We start from the raw sequence: 14,027 nt of genomic DNA, 5'->3' as shown, positions 1-14,027 counted from the left end.
CTCCCCTTCCCTCAGAATCTGTCACACATCAAGCCGTGCTTTTTCCAGGTATAAATCTGATCATGTCATGCCTGGTTAAAAGTTCTTCAACGTGCACCTGACATCATCATTGTCTTATAAGACGAAGCTCTCATTTCTCATCCTGGCAAACTTCTTCAAGAGCCTGCCTCTCCAGCTTCATGTCTTTTCACTCCTGGCCTTAAGCTTTTGGCTTCAGCAGCACTGAACTGTTGGTAAGTCTCTTCTGTCCCCAAACATCATGCTGTTTTTCTCCTCAAGTCCTTGGTTCATGTGTGCCCTTGGCCTGGAATGTCCCTCTGCTCACTAATACCTACTTGCCATTTGAGTGTCCTCATGGGTACTGCCTTCTCCCAGAGCCCTTCCCTGAATCCCAGGCTGGGTTGGGAGCCCCTACATTTTACTTAACTTCCATAATCCTCTGTGTCCTTCTCAATTATTTTAATACAACACTGTATTAAAGTTATCTATTTTATTTTCTTGACTTGCCAACCAGGCTGTGAGATACGTGTTATTTGCACTTGGATGCTTAACGCCCAGCCCAGTACCTGCACATAGTAGGTGTTTATTACATGTTTGTTGAATAAACACAGGTGTGGATGATTGATGGGTGTCCCCAAGTATTCCTTCTGCCCCGTTTGCTCAGGGCTTGCAACAGATACTCTTAAGCTGTTACCATGCTCTGGCCTTTTGGGGCAATCACTAAATCTTTCCACATGGGCAAAGTACTCTAATAAAGGCAAAACGCCAAGTGATCTGGGACTTTTTTCCACCCCCGGCTGCACTGTTTCCTGCTTTGGGCTTAGAGAACTCTTTTGACTCTGGTGTTAAAGTTTTGAGGTCAAAGCAGGGCGCTGGGAAAATTATTGCCCCTAAACTACCTAATGTCAGCAACAGCCATTTTCCCCATGGGCTATAGGGCATAGGAGAACCCACTGGGCAGAAGTGGCCAGTGTGGTAGAGAACACATGCAGATGATTCTAGCAAGTGTCACCAACAGCCCTATCCAGAAAGCCTATGAGCAAAGTGTAAATGCTGGCTCCCGTGAAGGTGTGTGACGTGGGAGCCAGCCCACACTTGGGTTCAAGTGGTTTGTTTCCTGCCAAAGGACTGCCCCCTCCCCCTACACCCTTCTAGCAGATCAAAGGTAATATGTCTGGAAATAATTTCTTGGTTTGAGAGTTCTGCGCTTAAAAGCAAAACTACTTGTTTATAAAGAAAGAGAAAAAATGACAGGCAAGCAAGACATCTGGGGGCACAGAGGGAGAAAAGGGAGAATCAAAGCTTGTTTTAACTAAAACTCAGACTGTAGCAAGTCTTTCATGTATATCTAACATCCAGTGAAAGTTTAAATCTGGTTAAGGTTTCCTCTTGAGAAGGACACTGTCCTCTTTCAGAGCTAAATTCAAAATGCACTGTCACGTTCCCACCCAAAACCATATTTACAACAATTCATGTTTCTCTGTCACTCTGACCGCAGGTCATGGCTAGGAATTGGTGGAGTTGTAGGTCCAAGGTGTCTCTGCAAAACCATCATCATCGTCATCATCACCACTTACTGAGCACCCACTCTTTGCTTTATATATATAATTTTCCTTTATGCAACAGATTTATAAGGTCTGTGTTATACTCATTTTATAGATGAGAAAATTGATAGCAAGTTAAATAACTTGCTCATGGTCAAATGACCAGTACTTTTTACTGTGCTTGTTAAAGCTATAGGGATGCTAATAGTCACATTATTCTTTGACCTTTTTTTTTTTTTTTCAGGAAGGACTAAATCAAGTCCTGTATATATGCATATGTACCTGGGTAACGATATTCCCTACCCTCTCCCCAACAACCTCCCATTTTCGTCTGTCTCCAGCTGCAGCCATTCCCTGCCTTCCAACCACAGAAGGATCTTGCATCTAACAATTACTCTGTTACATTGTTTTCATAGAACTTACCTTGGGCTTCTTATCTCCTTATCTCTTCTTAGATTAGTCCCAATTCCTGCTGTTTCTTAAACCTTGGGAATCTTTTTCTGAAATCTGCAACCCATTTTACTCTTTTTCTCATAGCCACCCCATGGATTCTTTCTCTCTCTCTCTCTCTCTCTCTCTCTCTTTTTTTTTTTTAACCCATCAGTTCCTTCGTTTGTAAGGTGGAGGTAATGATCACCAATACTCCTTACTCTGTAAGATAGGACAAGTGCTAGCGTATAGCTCAGGGGATTGTTCTGATGATTAAGGAGACCGTGAGCATAAAGCGCTGCTATGGAGCACGGGAGCCGAAAGCCTCACCTCCAAGCCGCCTGTGGCTACTAGAGATGTGAACTGAGATGTACTGTAGGTATAAAATACGTTCTGGATCTTGAAGACTTAGTAAGAAGAATGTAAAGTATCTCAGTAACTTTTTATAGTCATTGTGTTTTGAAATGATAATGTTGGGCCATTCCTGGGTTAAATAAAATCCATCATTAAAATTAAGTTCACCTATTCCCTTTTGAATTTTTTAGTATGGCCACCAGAATGTGAGCCACATTCTATTTCTATTGGACAGCACTGGCACATGGCGGTTTTCAGCCATACCAGTGACCGTGATGGTTCATCAACTCCACAGTGTTAGAAGGTCACTTTTCATGGCCGCTCAGGAAGTTGTAGAGTGAAGCTGCTCCTCTAGGGTAGGCTTCCATGGGGCGGTAGCCTTGGGCCCCCCGGCCACCCCCAGCTCTGCATCTGGCCTCTCACCAGCCGCACCTTAGCTTCCACAGGGAGGGGAAATGAAGCCAGGAGAAATGCATGTCATTACACCATTTGAGGGGCACTCACCCCAGACACCACGAGGATGTGTGTGTTTTCACTTGTTCACATTTAAATGGTGTTCTAAGGGATAGAGGAAGGAAGGAAGTGTTTCTAACATGTAGACAATTCCAGGGAACTTTGAAAACTTTGTTTTAGATAATAGTAACCAGTCTGCCCTGATACTAGCTCCTTTATCGTGACAGGGACATGAAAACTCTTCTCTGTGATCCAGCAGAGCCTCCCCTCCCGGGTAGTTTTCTTACCGACAGCTAGCTGAGGTAGTGTGCATCCCAGACGCTCAGCAATTGGGGAAAGGTCTTTGAGCTTGTTCTGCTGCTTTCGGCCTTCTTCACTTACAATTCTTTCCTTCAGCCACTGGTAGCACTAGGGAGAAGAACATTTAAATTTTTTTTTTTTATTAAAGATTTTATTCATTTATTTGACAGACAGTGCAAGTAGGCAGAGAGGCAGTCAGAGAGAGGAGGAAGCAGGCTCCCTGCTGAGCAGAGAGCCCAATACAGGGCTCCATCCCAGGACCCTGGGACCATGACCTGAGCCGAAGGCAGAGGCTTAACCCACTGAGCCACCCAGGTGCCCCGGGAGAAGAGCATTTAAAAGTTAGTGTCTGGTAAGGGTTTGAGGCAAAGATTGTTAAATCAATAAAGTAGGAGCACCCTCATGGTGAATTCCTGAATCTTCTTCCCTAACCTTTATGTTTCGTGGTGACCTGAAGCCTGTGCTTTTAGGCAAAGAAATGTTCCCCATGGTCTCACTCCTTGATTATTGGCTCAAGACAGATTGATTTTGACTAATAGTCACCATTCAAATCCATCAACACACAGGAAAGTTATTAAAATCCTGACATACAATCAATTACATATTGCCTGCTTAGTGGAGGAAAGGATGTTTCTTATTGCATAGCCCAATTTGAGAATGTAGGAAAAAAAAAAAATCAAACTGACATTTCACCAAGGTCTACTATGTTTCCTTTTTGTCAAGAAAGTGGGGTGCTAACTTTGGTCAAAGAAAGCTATTATCTTAACATTCTTTTAAAATTATCTTTCTCCCTCTTGCCTTCTATTTACTGCCAGTCTCTCTCTTTCTCTTTTTTTTTAAGATTTTATTTCTCTGAGAGAGAGAGAGAGGGAGCACAAGTGGGGTGAGGAGCAGGCGGAGAAACAGACTCCCCACTGAGCAGGGAACAGTGGGGCTCCATCTGGGATCATGACCTGAGCTGAAGGCAGCCACTTAACCCACTGAGCTACCTAGGTGCTCCCCCACCCCCAGTTTCCTGTTCTTACAGTGGTGCTTTTTTTCTTTCTTTTTCTTCTCCTTTTTTTTTTTTTTAAAGATTTTATTTATTTATTTAACAGAGAGAGGGAAGAAAGAGAACATATGAGCAGGGGGGGCGGGCAGCAGGCAGAGGGAGAGGCAGAAGCAGGTTCCGTGCTGAGCAGAGCCTGACACTGACACGGGCCTCAATCCCAGGACCCTGGGATCATGACCTGAGCCGAAGACAGGTGTTTAACCAACTGAGCCACTCAGGCAGCCCCACAGCAGGGCCTTCCTGTGAGCTCTCAGCTCCTTCCTAGAAGCAGAAAGAGGAGAGCTAACAGGTTCCCAAGCATGTTTTTAAAGATTTTAAAGTGGATAAAGACTATCCCTAATGTGTATTATCTTTTGTATAGCAATTGAAACTTTAAAAGGTAAGGAAATTCAGAACAGGAACCTCTTCTGTAAAACCTCTGAGAAGAGACTGACTCTGATCTGTAGCCTATAAAGTGAGCTAATTTCCTAAGGAGACTTATCTTTTAGAACATCTCAGTGCCTTGCTTTTCCAGAAGATTTTGCTCTTACTAGGAAATGAGGGACAGTAGAACTAACACTAACTAACACTGAGCAGCAACATCCAAAGGTAACGAATAGTTATAAGAATGGGTTTTATTGAAACTAATAGAAACCATCCCCTTCTGTGGCAATGTGGACTTTATCCGTTGTGTTGAGAAATAATTGTCACCACAGACCTTTACCTTCCCAAAGACAGCAATCCTCACAGACACTCCACCCACATGATTTCAATAGGCTGCTTGCTTTTGTTTTTTAGGTCCTTTTTAAATTCATTCTAAGGCCGTATTTCCAAAGAAAAGGGTAACCGCATTATGTTGTATTATGATTTTTGGAATGATTTTGCAGATGTGAAAAAGAAAAAGGGCAAGCTGCCCCAGTTCTGTTTGCTTCCTAGTTCTCAAAGGCTTATGGTCTGGCTCCTCCCTTGAGAGTTTGCTTAGGAGGGACATGGCCAAGAGTTTTCCCAGCCTCAACTCTGGGAAACCTCAGCTTCCAGGCGGAAGGGTGGCCTGGAGCACCCCTCCAGAGAAGATAGCTGGTGCCGGCGGTGATGAGTTGGGCCTCGTGAAAATGACCACTGCCATCAGGGCCCAGGAGCCTTCCCTGACCACACCTGTGTACTGGGTAGACAGGGTGCTGGGTCAGAGAGCCCCTGAACTTACTTCCCCTGTCCTCACTGGGAAAACATTACTGACCCGCATTAATTTCATAACACCTTTCAGGGGACCAGTAGCTCAGTGTTCTTCAAAGGAAAAAAGAAAATGGTTGCAAACCAATAGCCGAATGACTGCTTTTTGTCCTAACTAGCTGCATTCCTGGTTTCAATATATACCGCACATGCAAGGAATGGTTGGTTTATCTATCACTTCTAGAACTCCGTTTTCGAAACCTTATCATGTGGAATGCATTTGTACTCTTAGGATCAAGTTACAAGTTTGTTGTGTATGTGTGTATTTACACACACGTGCAGACGTGACATTGAGAGACAGACTTCTGAAAGTAACGAAGGAGTGGCAAACTGTTAGCATAGAGAGGAGAGCAGGCTTAATTAAAATATAAATAGGGAAGTGAACCAGTGTTTCTTTGTAAGAGGACTGGTGGTGGGTGTGGCGGTGTGGACTGGGCAGTCATCCATGATCAAAAGCTGATTTTTTTTCTTCCCGCTCTATTCTATGGCTTACCCCATTGCTGCAGTGGTTTGGTCGCGAGTTGATCTTTCTAACTAAGTGGAGGAGGGCAGGGATGGGCTTCTCGTTCATCTCAACGTCTCCAGTCCTGCCACAGTGCTTGCCACAGAGGGGGGCCCCGCCAGTATGACTGACTGGGAGGGGGGTGCATCTGAGCAACCAGGGCTTCACAGAGTACAAAATAGAGCTCTGCAACGTTTCAGATGAGCACAGATACCCCCTCCTTATTCCACTACAACCTTGCGGACAGTCCTGTGTGACTCTGCAGTGCTTGTAGCCCACACGGTTTCCTAATTCATTTCTTCACCTTGCCTAACAAGTGCCTGAGTTCTTCCTGGAAGGTGGGGACTGTCGCCTTCTTCCCCATACCCTCAGCACTCAACACAGAGCCCAGTACTGGCCAGATACTTAGTAAATATTTGCCAAACTAAAGATGTGAGCTTTTCTGCACACATTAGGGGGCTATTGCTTTTATATGTAAATCACAAAATTCTCTGAATTTTCCTAAAGCCTATTTTCTTTGCCATCTCTCCATGTTGTGACCATTTTACAGCTAACGCTGGGGGTAGGAGTGGTCTGTGGGTCTGGCCCTGAAGCCTCCACAGTTGGCTGTCCCTTAATAATGGATTGAAACTCAGGCAGCAACTTTATAAAGCCGTGGACAGAATAAGTCACATTTCATCTCTGGACTTTGTCTTGGAATAATTAAGCATCCAAGATCGCTGACTATTATAATTTAAACTTCAAAATCTTTGGCTCAAAAGAGCAGCGCAGTCTTTGATGCTGAGGTAGAAATCTTTAGGTAAACTACTGAAGCTAAAAAATTTCCTTCGATTTTTTTTTAAATTACACCGGGCTGTGAAATGCATTTAGTTTCCTAATATGAATGCCTGGAGTACTCGAACTGCCCTTCTTCCCCCACCTTGATTTAAGTTTGCATCTTCCTATTTTCATTTGACCAGGAGGCGGGGATGTTACATATTTTTATGATTTTTCTGTAAGACATTTTGTCAGCAACAGGAAAGAGCTGGCCATAAAATTTATTGCACTTTTCATTTCTATTTAAAATGTCTATTTAAAAGCTACACACCTGGTCCGTTGATCAGACTTTGATAATACGTTATGGCTCATTGCACTCATTCAACAAACATTTATGGAGTACCTGTCATGTGCCAGGCTCTGAGTTTCAGCGTCTGTCATAGAGATACTCACAAATCACTGTTTGGTAGCTTGAAGAGTGTTTTGTAGTTGGGGTGCCTCTCTCGTTGACTGCCTCAGAAGCCATGTTTGTACCACTTCTTTATGGAAAATGCCCCTAACGACGGTGCACGACAGGAGCTGGCCACAGCCCTTTACCTTTTGGGCCACTGTCATTGGTCTGACAGGTTGGCTCATGACCCAGGCTTGGCCAGTCTTCTCTGGACCAAAGACCTAAGGAAAGATAGCTGTCTCTGCTCTCACATTACATGTCTGTAAGGATGTAAACCTGCAAACCAGTTTTCCTACTCCTGGCCTCATGGAGAGGACTCGTTTGCAGTAGGAAACAATGCCCACATGCAGAGAGAAATAGAGGCGATGGAGTCCTGACAATGTTCAAGTCTATGGTTGAGTCAACCCTGAGACCATCCCCATTCCAGCCTTCCCAGTGAGTATATGTTCCCCTTCTTTGATGAAATTAGTTGAATTAAATTTGATCGATTGCAATGAGAGAATTCTGCAAATTCTCTGTAAGAAGTGTTAACAGAATAATAGAGGAAGATGCAAATAATTCAGCTCTGTAAAGCGAGGACAGGCTTCAAAGAGGTGAAGACGACCAAGCTCTGTCTTTAGAGATGAGGAGGGGATCCAGTGCAAGATGAAAAGAAGGGCATTTGTGGGAGGCAAAGGAGAGTACAGTGCTTTTGGATGAATAGTACAGTGATATAACATGGGGAGAGACAAGAGCGGAAAAGTGGGCACCACTTAGATCCCAAGGTCATTTCCTTGAATACTTTTCTATGGGGTTTGGGTTTTGTCCTATAAGCAATGACTGGGAAGTGAATAACAGATTTTAAGCAGGGTTATGATATGGTCAGATTAGTCTTTCAGAAAGATAATTGGTCACAGTGATGACAAAAGGAAAGATAATTGGACATAATAGTTGATAAAAGGAAAAAAAATAGTGCAGATGGGAGGTTACTGCAGCATAATAGGGAAGAAATGATGAAGGTCTGAACACGGGCTGGGCAGGGAATGGGCTCTGAGATCAGGAGGTGGTCTGGAGGCGTGGGGGCACCACCAGACAAGAGTGAAGGAGGAGAGGACTCAGTCTGACATAACCCTTGCCTTCTGACTGGGATGGCCAAATGGAGGGTGGAGGCACGATTAACCAAGAAGGAAGGGTAGGCTCTGGCGGGTGATGATAGATTCCACTAGGTGTGACTAATGCCCACGGGAGATGTCTAACAGACATGTGAAGAAGTAGTAGTGTATAGCTAGGCAATGAACACAGAGGTGGTGACCAAAGATACAGAAGTCATTGTTAGAGTGGCGGACCAGATGCAGCCACCCAGAAGACCCCCAGGTTCTGATACTTTCTAAAAGACCCCTAGATAGGTTCATGCTACGTTAATATATCTTTCAAATACAAGTTCAGTACTTACAACAGCATGAAATATCAGTGTCTATTTTATTGGTATAACTTAGAATAGCTGATGTGAAACACCAGCCATTTATTCTCTTTGGGGTTGGGGGAGGTAAAAGCGGCCAGCTTATTTATCTTACTTGCCTAGCTTTCTATCTTTTATTTATTTATATTTTTTGCTTCAGTTATTTTATAGAAATGGTTTTCCTTTTTTTAAAAAGCAATTTTATTTTTTCATTTTAAGTTGGCTCCATGCCCAATGTGGGGCTCAAACTCATGACCTTGTGAACAAGAGCTGCATGCTACACTAGCTGAGCCAGCCAGGCGCCCCGCAAGTGGCATTTCTAGGTGCACGTATATTAGTATGGAAAACACTCCGGCTAATGATGTAGGAAGACTTGAGAGTCTGTGGAGCTCTAAAGAAGCCGCTTTGTGATCAGAAAGAGGCTTTTCACCTGAGAGCCCTTCATGTTTATTGTTAAGGATGTTTCAGTAGATGTTGACTTCATGGAAGTCAACAATAGAATTATTTTTCTGAGTTGCTTTTGGACTTAGCCACCTTCAGTATTTTGTACCTCCTTACTTTTATTTTTTTTTTTTTTTACTTTCTCCTTTGTTAATTCATTTGTAAAAGGTGTGAAACGTTTTTTGTTTTGTTTGTTTGTTTGCTGTATGTAAACTGCTTCCAAACAATGACAGAGGTCAGCCAATCTTACACTCCAAGTACAGCTCAGCTGCTTCTTCCTCCATTAGAAACCTGGGTTGGTAGGGACAGAAATGTCTTCAGGGGAAATAAACAGAGCCAGGAAACCTGGGTTCTAGTATAAACTATTATGAGTTTATGCTCTTGGATTATTATTTGACCTCTTCGTGCTCAGTTTCTACATCTGGAAAGGTTTACCCTCTTATAAGGATAGTCTGAGAACCAGTACTCAGCATGTGCGGAAGTACTTTGAGTTTTTAAAAACATCTCTGAAGGGGTGGCTGGGTGGCATAGTCAGGTCAATGTCTGCCTTCAGCTCAGGTCATTATCCAGGGTCCTAGGATTGAGCCCTGTGCTGGGCTCCCTGCTCAGCAGGGAGTCTGCTTCTCCCACTCCCTCTGTGTGCTCTGTGTCTCTCGCCCATTCTCAAATAAATAAAATCTTTTTAAAAAGCCACACCTGATTAAGAGTTATCTGTATCCATTTAATTTGTACAGATTAAAGGAGATGAATAAAAATGCTTAGCCCAATGCTTGGCACACAGGAGGAGCCCAGTAAAACTGCAATTTTCAATGCTTCCTTTTCTTCTTCACTTTCTTTTTTGCCTTTTTCTTTTCATATCTTCTTCCATAGGATGCTTATAGTTTTTCCTCGCTAACTTATTTAAACTTGGTTCAGAATAATGTGCAATTTTCAGAAGCAAGAGCACAATTAATATTCTAGGATAATTATATTTTGTGATAATGCCAAGCTAGAAATAGGCAAGTCACCATGCTTTAGGAGGTATTATTTTAGAGAACAAACTAGCTAATAGGTCAACTGTAACAAGCAGAAGGAGTGGGAGACCTAGAGCTTTAAAACGGTTCTGACTAGCGAAGGTCACAGTCGTCCCAGCAAGCTGATTACAGGGTTGGTGGTTCAGGCCTAACTTGGGCTGTCCTCCTGCCAACTTTGGAAACAAGATGGAAACAAGATGCTGTGTCAGATTTCTGCTCCTTAGGGCCCTCTGCCATGTCTGAATTTTTAAAAATGCCAATATTCTCTCTCTCCCTTGACATTGCCATTTGTGATTCTAATGTTATTACACGTTGTCTCAAGTTTTTAAAAACAGACACGTTGTTAATGAAGGATGTTTGGAGTACTCTCCAATAAATTAATCATCAAGATGTTCTGAACCGAAATAATTTTATGTCAGTGATGTCAAGTATCTTTCTGTTTCAGAGAAGAATTTAAATTGTAAGACTCTGTGGCCTTTTGATCTCTGCAAAAACACCAGCCTTGAGCCCCAGAGACAGAGGCTTGCCTGGCTTTGTATCTGCTTCCCAAACCCTCCCTCTTTGTCCCGCCCCCCCACCCCCATAAACATCAATCCCCCTCAAGCCCGACTCAGCTACAATGGGTTTGCCCCAATTGTTTTGTCAAGAAAAGTAAAAATAGATCCTCTTACAAAGAAAAGGGATTTTACATTTCATCAATTTCCAAGGAGGAATGAAATGCTTTCTTGGACATAAGAACAAATAACAGCGTAGGGATTTAAGCCCTATAAACCCAACCAGGGCAGTGGGCATTTCCCCCAGTCTGCAGAGGGGGACGGTTTTCTGTGCTGACAGATTATGAATGCCTGACTGATACTTGGCCCTGGAGCAGAGGCCTTCTCGGGGCTTGGGGGAGCCCGCCTGAGGACCCTGGCCTGGCCGAGGCCATGCTCTGCCTGAGCCAGGAAGCCACAGGCTGCTGCAGAGCTGTTCTGTTCAAACTTTTTCCATCCCCCTCTCCCATCCCCAGACTCTTTTCTAGAAGTGGGGGAAAATACCTTCAGTGAAGCCCTAGAACTTTCAGGCACTCCATTTCCATATTTTCCTGAGATGATTCCACAGGCAAGTGGAGACCATGTCATTGCTCCAACTCCTACAGACGAAAAAAACGGAATAAACTGCTTGTGCAAACGGAGATTAAAAGTGTGAGAGTCTTTAAAACGGGACTCGGTTAGTCACAGGAAAACAGCAAGTCAGAGAAGTAAGTTAATACCAGCATACATCTTTCCATTAATATTTATCTATTTATAAAATAATTTATTTGAGAGAGAGAGAGATCACGAGTGGTGGGGTGGGGCAGAGGGAGAGGGAGAAGCAGACCGCCTGCTGAGCAGGAAGCCCAATGCCGGACTCCATCCCTAGACCCTGGGATCATGACCTGAGCTGAAGACAGACGCTAAACCACCTGAGCCACCCAGGCACCCCTAAAATTTAGTTATTTATAGGTTGTGGTTCATTTGTATAAGCCAATTGAACATGTACTCTCGTTATAGGGAGCGGGCCTTGTTTTCAAGCCAAGCAAGCCTAAAAATGTGGCTCACTCATACTTTGCTGGAGTCTAAGATGGATGCTTCTTTTTATACTCAGAGACCAGCCCTGACTTGCACAGGAGAATGTCTCAGTGCTTCACTTGTCCCCTGAGCCTGGTCCATGGCAGCACAGTGCCTACTGCACACGAAACACAGAGAAAATGCTAACAATGCCAGTGATCCTTATTGCTGTTGATGGTCTTATTCTTTTTTTTTTTTGGATGTCCAAAATTCTTTTTTTTTTTTTTAAGATTTTATTTATTTATTTGACAGAGATCGATCACAAGTAGGCAGAGAGGCAGGCAGAGAGAGAGGGGGGAGCAGGCTCCCTGCGGAGCAGAGAGCCTGATGTGGGATGTGGGGCTGGATCCCAGGACCCTGAGATCATGACCTGAGTTGAAAGCAGAGGCTTAACCCATTGAGCCACCCAGGCACCCCTGGATGTCCAAAATTCTTGTGTATATATTCTATACATAAGAATATATATATACTTATATATATACTACTAACTGAGCCACCCAGGCGCCCCATAAGTGGCATTTCTAGGTGCACATATATTATAATGGAAAACACTCTGGCTAATGATGTAGGAAGGCTTGAGAGTCTGTGGAGCTCTAAAGAAGCCACTTTGGGATCAGAAAGAGGCTTTTCACCTGAGAGCCCTTCATGTTTATTGTTAAGGATGTTTCAGTAGATGTTGACTTTATGGAAGTCAACAATAGAAATATTTTTCTGAGTTGCTTTTGGATATATATATACATATATATATGTATATATATATCCAAAAATTTATTACATTTACCTACACAGACAGGTGGTGCTAGGCTTGTCAGGCAGTCTTAAACTCCCAGGTCTAACTTAGTTCCAGGCACAGGGGATAAGATAGAGATGTATAGATCCACAGTTGTTTTTGGAAAGGCAATTATAATCTACTCAAAAATGCATACTTTGATTAGAGAAGCACCCTATGAAAAAAATGAGTTTATTCATTGTTTCTGCCCTTCTTTCTATATGCATTTTTTTGAACACCTCCTGAGTACAGCTTATACACCAGTCACAATTTACAGCCACTTGGATTTCATCAGTAATACCCTATAGACCACCCTGTGGGCACATCTGATTCTTCTCCAGACTCTGAAATGGATAGTTGACACAATCTCTATGTTAATTAGGATCATTAAGGAAAGCATTTCGGTAACACTTTTTTCTGGATGACTGATATTTCTATTGTTAAAAATAATCAGCAAATTTAATGGTGAAGATTACCTATTTTATGGTAGAGCTCTGGTAGCTGCACCTCCACTTTCTCTCTCTGAAAAAGATGGTACTCAGCTTGTTCACAGACCGGTGGGATCATATTGAACTGCCTTGCTACAGAATAGGCTTCCTAGAGAGAAATAAGATTGCAACTGAATTTATACTCATGAGAAATAAGGCTACTCTGTGATTCATATGCAGGAGAAAACTTCATTTTATTTTTTTTTATTAACATATAATGTATTATTAGCCCCAGGTGTACAGGTCTATGAATCATCAGTCTTAACACATTTCATAGCACTCACCATAGCACATACCTTCCCCAACAGCCATCACCCAGCCACCCTATTCCCTCTCTGCCCACCCCCAGCAACCTTCAGTTTGGAGAAAACTTCATTTTAATGCAATCAATACAAACCAAGAAACATGTAGGATGCCAAGTAATAAGCAAAGTTGTGACCATCAGGCTCACTACAAGCAATATCAAATGCGGGAAATCCTTATTATTTTGGGGGAGGGTCTGGACTGGGTAAAGTCCAGGACAAATTAGTCTGTATGTGAATCATAATAGTCCATGACAATACCAATTTTGGTTTCTAAAGAAATACAACGCAGACTAACATATAGAAATGATGTGTCATTAACAGGTTATAAACAGTACAGTTACTTAATACAGTTTTTAAAAAAGGAAGCCAGACTGTTTTGTTCACGTATCTCATTAGCTGGGAAATTCATGAATTCATTCATACAATGAATTGTATTCATTGTATCTTGCCACCGAAGAGCATGCTAGAATATGATTCCTGCTAGAGACCTGCACCTTCCCTGCTGTATTCTGAGCTGATGAGATCCACCCCCACCCCATATCCATCCCTGAAATGACAGAATCAATCACAGCATTCTAGTGTCATCGTGATTGTTAGGAAAGTTCGCAAAAGGTCTTGTAATTTACACACATTATCTGAAAAAACAGCAATAAAGTATGTATTGGCCGTTTAAAAATAGAAATGAAATTACCATGATCTCCATAGCACTCCACCGAGAAGTCCCCCAATACATCGCCATTCCTTGGTTTATCACATGTGTCATGGCTCGAACAATTTCTACAGAAGGCCAAACAGTATTTCATTAGTTTCTCTGCTTTTCGGAGTTACGTGATCTTTGGTGTGTTTTTTACCCCCCCGCCCATGGCTTAGACGTTTAATGCAATTATTTGTTTTATTAACATAATTACTTGGACATTGGTGACAACATAATAGTC

The 14,027-nt window shown here is 42.8% G+C and overlaps 1 protein-coding gene across 3 annotated transcripts in view; it reads right to left on the bottom strand.

The window, feature by feature from the left end:
* The window catches only part of KCNAB1 (potassium voltage-gated channel subfamily A member regulatory beta subunit 1), a 402,643-nt gene that overhangs the window by 8,520 nt on the left and 380,096 nt on the right, over window positions 1–14,027 (bottom strand). For all 3 annotated transcript variants that reach the window (XM_032852575.1, XM_032852577.1, XM_032852576.1), the window contains exons 9-12: window positions 13,784–13,869; window positions 12,776–12,896; window positions 10,979–11,073; window positions 3,068–3,188 (exon numbers count right to left, since the gene is read on the bottom strand). In XM_032852575.1, coding sequence (XP_032708466.1) covers window positions 3,068–3,188; window positions 10,979–11,073; window positions 12,776–12,896; window positions 13,784–13,869 — 423 coding nt within the window. The remainder of the gene's footprint in view (window positions 1–3,067; window positions 3,189–10,978; window positions 11,074–12,775; window positions 12,897–13,783; window positions 13,870–14,027) is intronic.

The sequence above is a fragment of the Lontra canadensis genome, unplaced genomic scaffold, assembly GCF_010015895.1.
Source record: "Lontra canadensis isolate GAN:19392208 unplaced genomic scaffold, GSC_riverotter_1.0 scaffold6, whole genome shotgun sequence".
Classification (NCBI taxonomy): domain Eukaryota; kingdom Metazoa; phylum Chordata; class Mammalia; order Carnivora; family Mustelidae; genus Lontra; species Lontra canadensis.
The sequence above is the reverse complement of the archived record's forward strand: the minus strand, read 5'-3'. Positions and strand labels throughout refer to the sequence as shown.